We start from the raw sequence: 14,876 nt of genomic DNA on the forward strand, positions 1-14,876 counted from the left end.
TTTTTTTTAATGATCCGTGGCTTAACTGGCATGGTACAGGGTAAAAAGAAGGTTGTATGCTACATTAACTATTCTGTAATGCTACTATAAAATACTAGCTTTTAGTCAGCATATGTGGTTAAAGGAATCAGAAAGGTATGGTAGAAGAATCGTTATAAAATGATAATTTCTCTACGATAGAATACGATAAAAGATTAAGCGTATGTGTAGCAAACCTCCTGCCATTGCTCAAGATTATTGTTAATGTTATCCGGCAAGTCTCCGAACGTTTCTGGAAAGTCTATGCTCAATTTCATGATGTCTTGCCAACCCTGCAACGAGAGAAGACAGTCGAAAATCGATAATAAAAAATAATTACTTTTGTGCAAGGTGAATATTCTTAATTTGGTGGGCACACACTTGGCTATTCACGTGTAAGAATACATCGAGCATTCCCAAAAATACATGAGAAAGTAAATAACATCGAAATTAAATAACAAACCTGCGACGGCAACCAACTGGCGGGGCACGCTCTCGCCGCTTTCTCCAGTGAAATGTTCCCTTTGATGAAGAAGTCCAGTTCCATCTGGCTCACGTTGCCTTCGCTCTGTTCCAGCTTTATGTCCATTTGGAACGAGAATAACAGCTTGTGGCGTTCGAATATACCTGAGAATAAATTTTATACATAGTTCATCTATTCTTTTTTTCTTATTTGAGATAAGATTGCAACCATAATATGTAGCTAAGTTTAAAAAGTTCTTATTTAAATGTTTCCCCAAATTGCGTTAAACTGCTATTTAGGTTTGTTTTATTAAATAAGAAAGTACAGTTGTTATTATTAAAAATTCACACTCAAAGCAACCCCTTTTTTACAAATAGCTCAAAAAATTATGTTGACCATAAAAGTATAAATAAAAAAAAATATCCCACCTGTACATCCATAATCATACACGTTTTTCGTCAACATGTCGATAATGTTCTTGAGACGCTTCACCAATATGACGTTTGGCATCGCTTTACGGAGCGAAAAGGAAAATACCTGTAGGGAAATATATTTTATCGATTTCACCAAAATTAAAAATCAAAAAGTGCAAAGTATTTGAATGAAAACAGGAAATAAGTTATTGTATATCTGCAGTGATACTTACATCTAAATACGATGATAGCGAGTACTGATACATGGTGTTGACGCCGGCCATATCAGAAAGGACAAAGAAAAGTATGGAGCCGCGTTTTGCAACCGGTCTGTAGCCATCTCTCAATTTCTCTATGTCTTTCGTTGTTGCTTCTGCGAGCTCTAATTTCTCCATTACCTACAAACAATCGTAGATTTGTAGCATTAAGAAGAACCTTGCCAGACATAAGTTCATCGACTTTGTTTGCTCATTCGTGTTGCTGTGATAATGTAACATTAGACATATTTTGTTTTATTACGTTCTATTATATCGAAAAGCAATCAGCACGATTACTTGAGATGAAATATTCCTTACTCCATACGTGCAGTAGCGAGTCCTCGAGCCCAAAAGAATAGATGTTAATACTAATCTTAAAACTCTGCAAACTCTGCAAAACTTCTGCAAAATTACCTCAGCAGCTTTCGACTTGGTATTCTCTAGCGTATTGACCAGCTCCACGTTGTCCAACATGTTACCAGTGGAAGTGGCTAGCTCACGCAGCAGCGAGTCCTCGAGTCCCGAAAGCAAACTTTTGTTCGCACTCGTTTCTATGATTAGACTTTCTCGCTGCTCTTCTAGATCTGCTCTTTCGGCTCGTACGACTACACTGAGGAGCTGATCTTCTAGACCCTGGCGAAAAAATAAACGTTTGCAAATATTGGTCTTTAATATTGCGACATGAATAAAGAACAAATATTTAAAAATTTCGAGATCGCCAGCATTATCATAATAAATTATAGTTTTTAATTGCCTTCTAAAAAGGAGGAGGAAGTTATATTTTATGTCGACTGCATTGGCTTTTAAAACAAATACGATATAACATAATAATACGATAAGATCACAAAATCCAACCCCATAATATTATAGAGCACATTGCGAAAAACTGTTATTAAAAAAAATACAGAGCATTTCCAAATACCTGAACGGTAACAGTATAATTGATAACAACGGCCTTCGCATAGGCCGCCGGGTTGAACTGCGGGTTGGCGAGCTTGGTGGTGAGGTACATGCGGAAATTCGGGTCGTAGTCCACCTCAGAGCTGCCCAGCATCACGAACGTGCGACCACTCTCCACTATACGTGGGGAGAAAATGAAAAAAACAAAAGAAGAACGAATCTCAATTTGTTTGGGTCACCAGATAAATACAATGCTTAATAAGATGTATAGGTCTGTAGGAACTCATCATATTTTTTCATTCATCTTTTTTCCATGTTATTTTATTATAATTTGTGTCAAATTTTAGGTAAAATTTAAAGGATTTTAGAAAACTTCAGAAAAGATAACGTCTTCGATAGTTCGCGTGAAGATAACACCTATAGAATCAGCATTTGTAAATACCGCTAAAATAACATTTCATGAAAGAAAAGGTTCAAAAGTTGCTTATAAAATGATTATAAATTTCTACCTTTAATATTTTTTTCGAGCACATTATCCACAACTGGATCAATGTACTCGTTGACATCTTGGAATAGAACTGGCATTCCGTACTTTATAGCCATTTCCAAATGTCGTAGGAATTGAGGATCATTGAAAGATAAAACCTACAAAAGAAACATGCACATGAAATTTTTTTTACAACCTTTATCATAATAAATTTACGATTTTATTCAGATATTAGTACACACTTTTAAATTATTTTTAGCTTCCTTCTTCTTGATCCAAGTTAACGCTTGTGTTTGAGGATCAATACAGAGCGGGAATCGAGATGCTCTGGTTGTTAAGATGCCGTTTTGTACTGATAACTCATCTGGCGGGAGACCTTCTGAATTCCACCTAAATATACAGGAAAGGTTTTAAACGTTAAACGTAAAAATCTAATTTATCATCTCGACATCGCGAAAAAAAATCCGACTCTATATTTTTTTAAATTTATATATTTTAACATACAGAAAGAAAAGGTACAAACCCGCTGATCTCAACTTCGTTAGTCAAATTCCTTTCAATCGTAAAAGGCATCGTCAGTGGTATACCTCTTTCGAGCACGTCACCCAACCAGTCCTCATAAATCATAGTTTGTCGGAACGAGAATGAAAATGGTCCAGCGTAACTCAAGAAAGAAGAAGCAAGCAAACAGTTCCCGATCAATCTAGATTGTTCCACGTATAATGCTGCCAAGTCCAAAGTCCACCGTTTCTGTTCACTCGATAGACCAGACATTAGCTTATCGGCTGCTACCAATCTTCGCATCATAATATCTGTTTCTTCTTGTAGTTCTTGTCTTCTCAACATTGCAGTTTCATATTTCGTGTTGAGTCCGTTCAAAGTACGTTGCAGTCTGTCAATTTCACGATTCAGCGACGCGAGATAGTTGCACGCTTCTGTGTATTCCTTCTCGAGTGATTCTACTTTGTCCTTTTTGGGTTTCACTTCTTTGTATACTGCGCAGTATCCAAGTACGGCAATCACGAATTTAAGTAGACCGTATCTGTGGATATTTTAGAAATATTATTCATAAATAATACAATGTGTACTGTAAAATAAACATCTCTAATTAATTACTTATTAAACTAACCCCGCTTTACTAATTTGTTGCATAGTGTCTAGTTTCTTGCTCTTCTTCATGTGTGCCTTTACAGCTTTAACTTGGTTCTGCGTTATCAGGTCGCAGTTCATTTCTTGAAGATTTCTCAAGAAATTCGGATCTGCCATCATCCCTTTAGCTCCTTTCCAGCTTACATCTTTGATGCCACGTATAATTACTACACATTCGCACACAACCTAGGAACATTATTATCAAGTTGTATTTTAATGGACATACTTACTTCATATGCAACAAAAAATAGAAAAACATGTACAAAAATATGTCACAAAGAACGGTGCTATCATATAACAAATCTACCTAGCAACGACTATTGATTTATGGGTTACTTTACGCAAAATATTTTTTTTCACCTGCACAGCTTCTGGCGGCGTAGCGAAAGACCTAATTTCGGTAATATCATTCTTATCGAGATCAGCTAGAGCAAGTCTAGCCGCTTCTAACGCTGGTAGTGCGGCGGAAAGCGCTTCCTCTGCTTCCGACTTCTCTTCAGCTATCACTTTACTTTGCTCTGTTATTTCTGCGCTCTTCACTTCGGCCACTTGCTGTTTCGCTACTGCTGCTTCCGTGGCTGTGTGTTTATATATTTAGTTGTTTTTGTTTGTTTGTATGCACGGGTATTTTTGTCAAATAGTTCTTTGCGTCATTTGAATGTTTCATTATAGAAATAAGTTAATATTTAATATTTCTGACATTTAAGAATTAATAATGTATAAATTTAATGATTGTAGTTGGAATAGAAATTTTACATACCCACTGAAATCTCTTTCAGTAATATTTCGCATTCCTTAGTTTGCTCCGCTACAATCACCTTTTGTACAGCCAATTTGGCATTCAAGTCTTCTAATTGTACATTAGCTTCTTCTATTTTTGCTAAACCACCAATAAGACGTTCACACTGCAAGCCATTAGTTTTTAGAGGTATAGTATCACTTCCTTATGATTTAGGTATTTAACTGCAACATTTATGTCCTTTGTTATAGTTAAAATGTTATATAGTTTAAAATGTTACCTGAGCAACAATAAAAGCATCTTTCTCATTCAGCAGCGACAGATAGTTAGTCAGGAAGTCCATGTAATGTTTGGGCGTGACATAGTTGTTCCTGCGCAGGCGCAAGAGGAACTCCGTCGAGTATCGCGCTACCGACATGTGAACGTGAACCACGTGCTCTACTATGATTGGACGAAACTCTTCCGGGATTTTTTCCACCTGGTGGAAATCGTTTATTGTGAATAACAAAAAATGAATTGTTGGACTTTTTAGAAATGTTTTTACTTAGCTTTTATATATGTTGCAAGCGTAGAAATGGTTATACATCTAGCAAATCTAATAAGGGTTAGCATAAAAAATAATATCAATGAAAAAAAACTGTTCTTAAAATACATGTATGCAGTATGTTGTGAACCCAACATTATTTTATGATTTAATAAATAATTATCATCGTCAATTGGTGTTACACAAGAAATTGAAAGCAGCGTCCATAATAATGGAGTTTATTTGCTTACATCCGCTAGAAATACATTAGCAACAGCTAATAACGCTTGCTTTGGCCACGGGAACTGCCAGTCAATTGTGGTGTTGTTCACTAAGCCGGGAAAACTTCGGCACCTAAAATTTCAAACAGGAGTTGATAATACAAAGTTAAAACTATGAAACAAATGAAAGTAAAACAGTGAGTTGGGGTAATAATGAAACCTATAGTTGACAGTAAAATCTGGTTATTTTATACCTATTTCTCAATATATCTCCGCTGGGCGACATAGATAGCACCACGTGCAGATTGTTGGCGCACTTGTTGCAGAAGAAGTTCCATACTGCGTCCCTGAAAACAATTTTATGTAATCTGTCTCAGTACCACATTTCATAGAGATCTAATCATCTGCTTTGACATGGAAAAATTTGAATATGGAAATTTTACAGTCTTTTTATGTGGAATATTTAATATGGATATTGAACAAAGCCTATTTTCTAATAATAATTTACTTAGCAACGCCGTATCCCGCTTCACTGCTTTCGTTTCTAACAGCATTAATGATGGCGTCCTTCTCATCGTCACCGAAAAGAGCAGGAATCATTCCGATCATAAGAATGTTATTGATAAATTCCAAGAAACCCTCTTCTAATATCTAGAATCAAGGAGTAAAGTGATATTAAAATCACGTATATTATCAAATTGATAAAGAAAACGCTACTAAAAAATTAGATGACACAGAGAAAAGTATGATCAGAAAATCATAGCAATCTATATTTTCAATCTCACCTGAATCTCCAATTCTCATCTCTTTAAGCTAAGAGCAAAATTTAACGCTACATTTTTTAAATAATGTGACAACAGTTTCTAAAGCATTTGAACACAAGCAGTTCTAAATTTACTAACGCATATTACCAAAATACTATCCAACGCATATAAATAACTTTGTCACATACTTGAGCCGCGGTAAAAAGGAACACAGTGGGTTTGCCATCAACGCCGAGCTGGTTGTACATCCGCTTCATATCGTCTTTGAATGTGTTCTCATTGTAATTGCGCGTCACTGTTATTTCGAACATCTCACACCCTGCATCGGGACAAGGAACAATAACTTGATTAATTTAAATTATATCATTATTATAAAAAAACTAGCGGTCCGCCCCGGCTTCGCCCGTGGTACATATGAAAAATAGATGTTGGCCGATTCTCAGACTTACCCGATATGCACAGAAAATTTCATGAGAATCGGTCCACCCGTTTCGGAGGAGTATGCAGACTAACATTGTGACACGAGAATTTTATATATAAGATGTGAGCGGTAATGTAGTAAATTTTTAAACATCATAGCGGCGAACCCGTTTACGGGGGTAAATCTATGTAATTCATACTTTGACCAGTTTGAAGTCTATCCCTACAAATAGCACACTCCGACACGTCACGTTACGTCACGTCACATCACATCACGTCACGTCGCCACAATCAGTGGTAAATGTTAAAATATGTAATGACGAAAGTGCTTCTAAAAGAAGTCTAATTGAATGAATAAATGTTTTGAGTTTGAGTTTGACAACACAACAGTTACCGGCGGCGAAGGCGGCGAGGCGGCAGATGGACTTCTTGCCGGAGCCGCCGACGCCGATGATCATGGCGTTGCCGCGGTCCGTGCGCAGGATGCGGTGCGCGCGCGTCAGGTGCTCGAGGCAGTCCTCGAACAGCACCACCGACATCTTGCCCACGCGCTCGTTGTACTCGTCCAGGATCTGCGATAAAGTGAGCTGTCTTAGATACTTATACGGTATACCTACAGGGTGGAAAGTTCGTACAAAGTTACTTGAAATAAAGTACAAAAAACACTCTCTATGCTAATTAACGGCGTCTCGGAATGGGAACTAATTCTGAAAAGTAATTACAGAATAGGAAATTAATTGCAATTGCTCATGACACTTAAACTACAAAATATCAAATAGGAATAACAATTATTGCTCAACAAGCTGCAACAATCAAATACACGTTTGTATTTGATGACATACCTCTTGAAAAAGGAAATAGACCGCCTCATAATCCAAAAGATCTTCATAATAGCGCACCTCCTCTTCGTCGAGAGCGTTTCGATAATCACCAAACAGGAGCGGATCACGGAGCACGTATTCTTCCAACTAAAATAAATTTGTCATAAAATCATAATTATTATACATTCCGTAACGTTTTATGTGATTACTGTTGATAAGATTCTCCTGAAGTTCCTTCATTTGATGGATGACCAAATAACTCAAAAATTCTATAAATAATTGAAAGTTATGGAGAAAATATCTTTCTTGTTTACTTCTTTACGTTTTAGTTTGTGTTATAAATTTAATTACACTTTACTTACGGTAAGCTGCTTCTCAACTTCAACTTCCTCCTCTTCCTCTATGACCGCTTCTTGTTCTTCAACCTTTTCAGCTTTTGGTTTTAGCTCAGCAGCGAATTCTTAAATTTATATCAAAACCATAAACATTACGTTTGCGATCAAATATTGTGCTGTTTTAACGATGTCATAATGATAAAAATTTTAAATTTTTACCACGATCGTGTCTGAATGTAAGCAAATTTTTGTACTCGATCAGTTTCAATAATTATTTTACCAGCAGAGTTTGATGGACAAAAATTCTGAATTGATATGTTGTTCGTGTCGCTTATTTCTGATATTCATAAGCAATATTTTTTAAATTTAAGTTCGGATCCACCTGAAAGAGCCTAGAGAAAAAGCTAATTATTACTGCTGTTTGTATATTATTACCATCTTCCTCCTCCTCTCCAGTAGGCTCCTCTTCCTCAGGAACGACGATCTCTTCGAGCACAACCGGTTCCTCTTCTGGGAAGTATTTTGCGACGTGCTCTTGTATGTGCCCGCGCATTAGTTCATTGTCCTGGTTATTTGTTATAAGTATTTTAGTGTAGATTTTTTTGAAGATTCTTTATTGGGAAAAAATGAGGTTCGGTATCCAAATACACAGTAACAGTAGGATTGGTACAAACGGTAGTATCATTTATAACAGGAAAACCTAAAAATCCATCAATTTACCTTTTTTGCATCACAATAATTGTCAAAGTTAACGACAATTTCATTTCGAAACAATTTCCAGAGTTAATATTTTATTTGTTTTGTACATATTTATCCTCTTTTTCCAGTCACCTGCACACTGATAAGCCGGTCACATATAACCCGTGTGAACTCGTTCCGCCAACAGCGCACGACAGCGCGGCGCTCCCCGAAGTAGTTGGGGTGCGTGAGGCAGAGCCCGGCCGCCACGCGGGACAGGTCGCGCAGGTTGAATATGTAGTGGAACTTGGCGGGCGTGGGCGGCAGGTCCACTATTATTATCTGGATATCGATGAAATTTATAATTTTCACCGTGTTCACGAATCACGATATGCAACATACTTGTTCTTTTTTTTGCATACAAAATATGATGTCAATGCCATCGTACCCAATGGGAAATAATACTTTACAAAATCGAGACATTTTTTTGTTTCAAAATTAAAGAACATTCAAGCTGAGTTAGAATGCGGTGCATTAAGATTTCCTAAATTTAATGTAACATACATAAACATTGTTGTTTTATCAGACAAAATACAGAAAAAGGTTAGCACGGCAAAATTCAACTTGTTTAAAAAACTTCCTGAAATTTCTAGAATATAAGAATGGAAAGATGAAAGTATGGCAGATATTGTTTCACTTTGTACTACCTTTTTCTGTTTGCACGACAAAACTCCACTTTTAAACTTCTAGAACTGCTGCTACACAACATATAGAATACCTACCTTGTATAGATCGAGCGTCATCTGCACAATCTTGTCCACGATATCTTGCACGTCCTCCGGGAAGATCGCAAAGTGTCCGCGTAAGATGGACACGTAGATGCGCTGCAGCGTAGCCTCCGAGGGGAACTGCAGGTTGTATACCGAGAACATCGATATGAAGCGCGGGTCCACCTACGAATGAATTATTATTAAAAGATAAATAGACAATGTGTTGTCAATTTCTTTGGTATTATAAGATTTTGATTTTAGGTTTTTTGATTTTGACAAAGTTACAGAAATAATTTGATGTCATCATTATCTATAGGTAATCTATAATATAAAAATGAATCCCAAAATGTGTTGGTAAGTGCATAACTTGAGAACGGCTGAACCGATTTCGATAATTCTTTTTTTATTATATTCCTTGAAGTACGAGGATGGTTCTTATGTAGAGAAAACGTAAATATGTACCACGGGCGAAGCCGGGGCGGACCGCTAGTTATTAATAAATTTGTCATCATAATTCATTTGTCTTATTCTTTTAAAAAATATTTTTAACTCACATCATTTCTACCACCGCCAGCCTTCCCCATGGCCGCTAGGAACCCAATATCCTTCAAGTTCTTCCAGTTCAAATCCTTGCCTCTGTCATAGAAACCTTTCCGTTCGAACAATAGCTTGAGCAGCGCTATTGGTTGCTGTGTTCCGTATGTGTCTACCTGTTTATGGAGAAAAATTTGTTAGAAGTGATGATTGAAATAATTATAAGTTCTTTAATTTTACGCACATTTAGAATTCTACAATCTAAAATAAAACTTTATCGTTGGTAATAATTGTATTTAAGTATGTACATAATATTATTTCGGTTCATTGAAACATGAAACACGATATTTAACATCAATTATTGCTCGATATAAAAAAAATCGCGATATAAAATTTTCTAATATTTTTATATTGGAAATCGGATCATTTGAACGAATATAATTATCAAAGTCCTTTATTGTTTTTCCTGGAAATTCGAGATTGTTTATCGAAAAAAATATATACTTACGGAAATTTTCAAAGGGAGTAGTTAAGTAAGAAGCTTATAACGAAAATGGTAAAAAATATTATTTCACAATAGGTAATATAATAATATTATTTAACCTTTTGATTCATAAAATATATGAGCTACATCAATAAACAATAATGAATAAACATTGTCAATAAGAAAGCGGTTTATTTGGTCTCAGTTAACTTTCATAAAATTATGATAAAATTGGAATATAGATAGGTAAAAACTTACAATGGGCATGTTCATATCATCAATAAAGACCAGCATCTTCTTGCCGACCGGTGGACCAAAAGTGTCCTTGGTCCTCTTCTCCACGACCGACTCCAGATTGCGCTGCACGTCCATGGACGAGGTCCGGGACGAAAAGTTCATTTGTTGGATTATCTATACACGAAAATTATTATTATCTATTTACATATAATAAAATCGTAGGAAAGTCAAAACTGTACATTGAATATTTTTTTAAAAGAATACTTGATCCATGATCTATAATCGATATAGAAGCCAAAAATATAGTTTTTAGAATTTTTGTCTGTTTGTCGGTTTGTCTGTTTGTCTGTTTTTCTGTATGTATTTCCGGGCTAATCTCAGAAAGTACTGCATAGATTTACTTCAAATTTTGCATGAATATTCCTAAGAGGTCGGGTGAGGATAGTTTAAACATATTATCATGATATCACATTCGCGGGAGGAGCTGTGAACCTTTATTTTTCTTACATATTCCGTGTACTACGACAGCGTACAATCTAAAGACTCATGTTTAAATGTTGGTTTCGAGTAAGCCATGCTATTATCTAGCTTTACAAAATAAAAACTATGTCATTTACGTAATTTGGGCAGAGAAACAGTTTAATGAATTTAGTAGTATAAAGACAAATTTGAAACAGCGCCATCTATGAGATTTCGTAAAAATCAAATCAATTTACATGTTATCACTACTGAACAACTGTTGAAAATTAATAATTTAAATATAATCATGTTATTTATTTAACTCTTTAACCCATATCTTCCCTTCCCTATAAGGTGCGCTTATATTTCGTGTGATTATACTACATTTTTAAAAGTGAGGGTAGATGTTTATTATTTTAAGTCAAACTAGACACCATTACAATTAATCTAATATTGATAGTGTTCATTGGTTACATTTTTAATCTTCGTGTTTTATAAATTTATACTTAAAGAATAGAAAAAATTCGATCACGAGGCGGGACTCGAACCCACATAATTTCGTGATTGAATGTTTCTATTCTTTATAAATTTATTATTTATAAATTTATATTTATAAAGCATTTGAATAAATAAATAAATAAATAAATTAAATTAAAATAAATGTCATAAAACCAAAAATATCAAATTCAATCTTCGTGTTTTGTGAATTTTCACCATGCGTTCCCACAAAAGGTAAGTTGTTACTTTTATAGGTATTTATTTTTATAATGATAGCAATTCATGTTTTTTATTGGTTTTATAATGGTTTTATATTACACTTTTAGAATGAAATAATAAAATGATGAATTCTTTTTGACTTTTACAAGATTTTGAGGTGCGTTGGGAACAGTAGTTTGTTGATAAAATTTTATTTGTAAGTAGCTTTTTTTATTGATTTACAATTATTAACGTTTGATTTTTTATTTACAGATTCAATGTTCATAAAATTATATCGCCTTTGGAAGACTATTTCTGCTGACAATTTTACAACACCACTTGAAAATTGATGATTTGATGATGAAGATAGTGGCAGCAAGGATTAAGTGGAAATTAGTAATCATCCGCTTCGTCAATTTTTGACTGAAGTTAATGTCCAACGTATGGTTCAATCATTGGAAGTATCTCGGGTAATTTTGGAGGATATTTTTCAGGAAGGAGAGGAGGGGCAGCCAACCACATATCAAACTACTACGTTTTAGTACCGAAAAAAATGTTATTGCCAAATGAAACATAAATTTTGCACTCACAACTGTACAAGTTATGATTTTTATTCTGACTTTGCTGTTATCTGATTATAATAAAAGATCAAGAAGAGTAGTCAAGAAGTAGTAGGAATCCTTTTCCCTTATATGTTATAACTTTCTTGTTATCTAGACTATTCTTTCTTTTATTCCCTATACTTATTTTTGTGGTTATATATATATATAGATGTAAGTACTTAGTAATGTATCATTTGTTTTCAACTTTTCCCTCAGCTTGTTACTACTTTATTAATATATACAACTTGAAGCGCCTGCGCCGTTTCAGATTATATCGATTATCACTTTATAACTTTACTTTTTCTATTAGGTATGTCGATTCTCAGTTAACTTTTAAGTTTTATGTGACTTGTTTATTAAATAATAATGTAAGTGTACTTGTATATATTGTTTACTATAAGTTAAACCCTCATAATTCAGTTGATATTTGTCACATGTCAAATGTTGCAATTGCCATCACAAAGTTTGCCTATTTCATGTTTGAATACTAGTCTTTTGGCCGTTGAAATGTGTTGTGTACTTATTTATATAACTCCGTAAATTACCGAAATCTTGTACGTAAGGTAACTTTTGGGTAGAGGTTATGCCGGTATACATATTTTTAAATATTTTTTTTTTGGTTATTTGTATAAATTTATAATATTTTTTTGTTTATTTATTTATTTATTTTTATATAAATATATATCTATATTTTATTAACAATTATGTCAAATGACGATAGCTTTCATTCTTTTATATCTTCATCTGACAATACTGTCAGCAGTGAAGATAGCTACTATAGCTCTACACTTCCTCTTCAATCCACACTTTTAAGTAACTTCTCTGACTGCCCAAAAAACTTTAACGTCGTTCACGTAAATGCGCAGAGCATTCCAGCGCACTATCCCGATTTTCTTATGTCTTTTGAATCCAATAATAATATCCATGCTATCCTTGTCTCCGAATCCTGGCTTAAGCCTTCCCTTCCCTCCTCCTGTTACTCCATTCCTGGTTTTCGACTCCTTCGCAATGATCGCATCGGTAGGACAGGCGGTGGGGTTGCTATTTACCTTCGATCTCATATTCCATTCTCCATTCTTAACTGCTCGTCCCAACCACCTCCCTCCGATGCGGCAGAGCACCTCCTTATCGAGATTTCCCTATCCCATACCAAATTGCTCCTCGGTGTCCTTTACAGTCCTTCCTGTCACGTAGACTATTTTTCCTCCTTCGATCAGCTTTTAGAGAAATATGTACCATCGTACAATCATATTGTTCTTATGGGCGACTTCAATACTTGCTTGCTCAAGGATGATGTTCGTTCCAAAAGACTACTCTCTACTGCTGACTCGTTCAATCTACATGTTCTTCCACTCAACCCTACTCATTTCTTCCCAAACTGTTCTCCATCACTTTTAGACCTTATCCTTGTTTCTAATACTGATCTTGTGGGCAAGCACGGGCAGTTACCAGCCGAGGCTTTCTCTTACCATGACCTCCTTTTCCTTTCCTACAAGTTGCGATCCCCTAAACCAAAACCCCAAATCCTCATGCAGAGAAGTTTTGGTGATATGGACTTGAATCGTCTGGCGGATGACGCTGAAAAGCTGGACTGGGGGCAGGTGTATGGTGCAAGTGACGTCAATGATATGGTCACTGTGTTTAATTCGTTACTTACGCAATTATATGATATTCATGCTCCTATTAAACCTGTAAGAATTAAACAACTACCGGCACCATGGTTGACTAAAGAAATCAAGGCGGCTATTAACTCTAAAAATAGGGCGAAATCCAAATTGAAATCGAACAACTCACCGGCTAACAGGGAGAAATACAATAGGATACGGAATCACTGCAATACTTTGTGTAGAGATGCTCAGCGACGCCACGTTTCCAATTCGGTCGAGAACGGCGACCCAGCTAAGATCTGGAAATTTCTTAAGTCCTTAGGAGTTGGCTAACAGCAGCAACTTTCTCTCCCTCCTAACACTAACATTGATCTAATGAACAACCACTTTACCCATAATTCTCTTGTATTTAATCCAGAACTTAAGTCACGCACATTGAATAATCTTTCATCTTGTCCGACTCCTCAATATCAACCGTTCACTTTCAAACAATTCACCGTATGTGGTATTAAGAAGAGCATATCATCGATTTCATCCAAAGCCGTCGGTAGTGATAGCATCGGTCGTAATATGATCCTTCCTATCCTAGATATCCTTGCTCCCGTCATAACCCACATATTCAACTCCTCCATCAGCAACGGAATATTTCCTAATGCCTGGAAGGACGCCCATGTCGTTCCATTGCCGAAAAAGCCAAACCCTACTTCCTTTTCCGACTATCGTCCTATCTCCATCCTTCCGTTCCTATCCAAAGTCCTCGAACGGTTAGTTCATGAACAGTTAAGCTATTTCCTTAATAAAAACAATATCCTAAATACCTTCCAATCCGGCTTCCGTCCCGGACATAGTACGGCTACTGCTCTCACCAAGATCACCGACGATATACGGTCAGCATTGGATGATAAGCAGCTCACCATTCTCACGTTACTGGACTTCAGTAATGCTTTCAATACCGTAGATTTTGACATCCTATTGGGACTGCTACGCTCAATTAATATATCTCCATCGGTGATTGTATGGTTCAAAAGTTACTTGTTGGGACGCCAGCAAAGGATTAAAATTGACAACGTATTTTCTAGCTGGTCTGACATCACTGCTGGCGTTCCACAAGGTGGCGTCCTCTCTCCTCTTCTCTTCTCTATATTTATCAACTCTATCTCTCTTTCGCTTACTTCCTTCTCTCACATGTATGCAGATGATCTCCAGATCTACACAATGTCCACGTTCGAAAATTTACCGTCTGCCATAGCAACAACAAATAACGACCTGTCCTTGATCATGAATTGGAGTAGATCTCAT

At 35.9% G+C, this 14,876-nt stretch overlaps 1 protein-coding gene across 1 annotated transcript in view; it reads right to left on the reverse strand.

Moving 5' to 3' along the window:
- The window catches only part of Dhc98D (Dynein heavy chain at 89D), a 58,068-nt gene that overhangs the window by 7,603 nt on the left and 35,589 nt on the right, over positions 1-14,876 (reverse strand). The window contains exons 44-68 of the mRNA XM_090110659.1: positions 10,235-10,387; positions 9,513-9,668; positions 8,971-9,141; positions 8,342-8,530; positions 7,946-8,075; positions 7,538-7,635; positions 7,197-7,322; positions 6,749-6,926; positions 6,123-6,253; positions 5,679-5,821; positions 5,425-5,517; positions 5,201-5,303; positions 4,707-4,904; positions 4,448-4,592; positions 4,048-4,265; positions 3,668-3,873; positions 3,062-3,580; positions 2,781-2,928; positions 2,561-2,696; positions 2,074-2,228; positions 1,566-1,784; positions 1,128-1,292; positions 910-1,018; positions 482-645; positions 216-311 (exon numbers count right to left, since the gene is read on the reverse strand). Coding sequence (XP_089966785.1) covers positions 216-311; positions 482-645; positions 910-1,018; positions 1,128-1,292; positions 1,566-1,784; positions 2,074-2,228; positions 2,561-2,696; positions 2,781-2,928; positions 3,062-3,580; positions 3,668-3,873; positions 4,048-4,265; positions 4,448-4,592; positions 4,707-4,904; positions 5,201-5,303; positions 5,425-5,517; positions 5,679-5,821; positions 6,123-6,253; positions 6,749-6,926; positions 7,197-7,322; positions 7,538-7,635; positions 7,946-8,075; positions 8,342-8,530; positions 8,971-9,141; positions 9,513-9,668; positions 10,235-10,387 — 4,149 coding nt within the window. The remainder of the gene's footprint in view (positions 1-215; positions 312-481; positions 646-909; positions 1,019-1,127; positions 1,293-1,565; positions 1,785-2,073; positions 2,229-2,560; positions 2,697-2,780; positions 2,929-3,061; positions 3,581-3,667; positions 3,874-4,047; positions 4,266-4,447; positions 4,593-4,706; positions 4,905-5,200; positions 5,304-5,424; positions 5,518-5,678; positions 5,822-6,122; positions 6,254-6,748; positions 6,927-7,196; positions 7,323-7,537; positions 7,636-7,945; positions 8,076-8,341; positions 8,531-8,970; positions 9,142-9,512; positions 9,669-10,234; positions 10,388-14,876) is intronic.

This window comes from Colias eurytheme, chromosome 16 (assembly GCF_061535395.1).
Source record: "Colias eurytheme isolate Ceu_HAF_F1 chromosome 16, ilColEury1 Martin Lab GWU primary, whole genome shotgun sequence".
Classification (NCBI taxonomy): domain Eukaryota; kingdom Metazoa; phylum Arthropoda; class Insecta; order Lepidoptera; family Pieridae; genus Colias; species Colias eurytheme.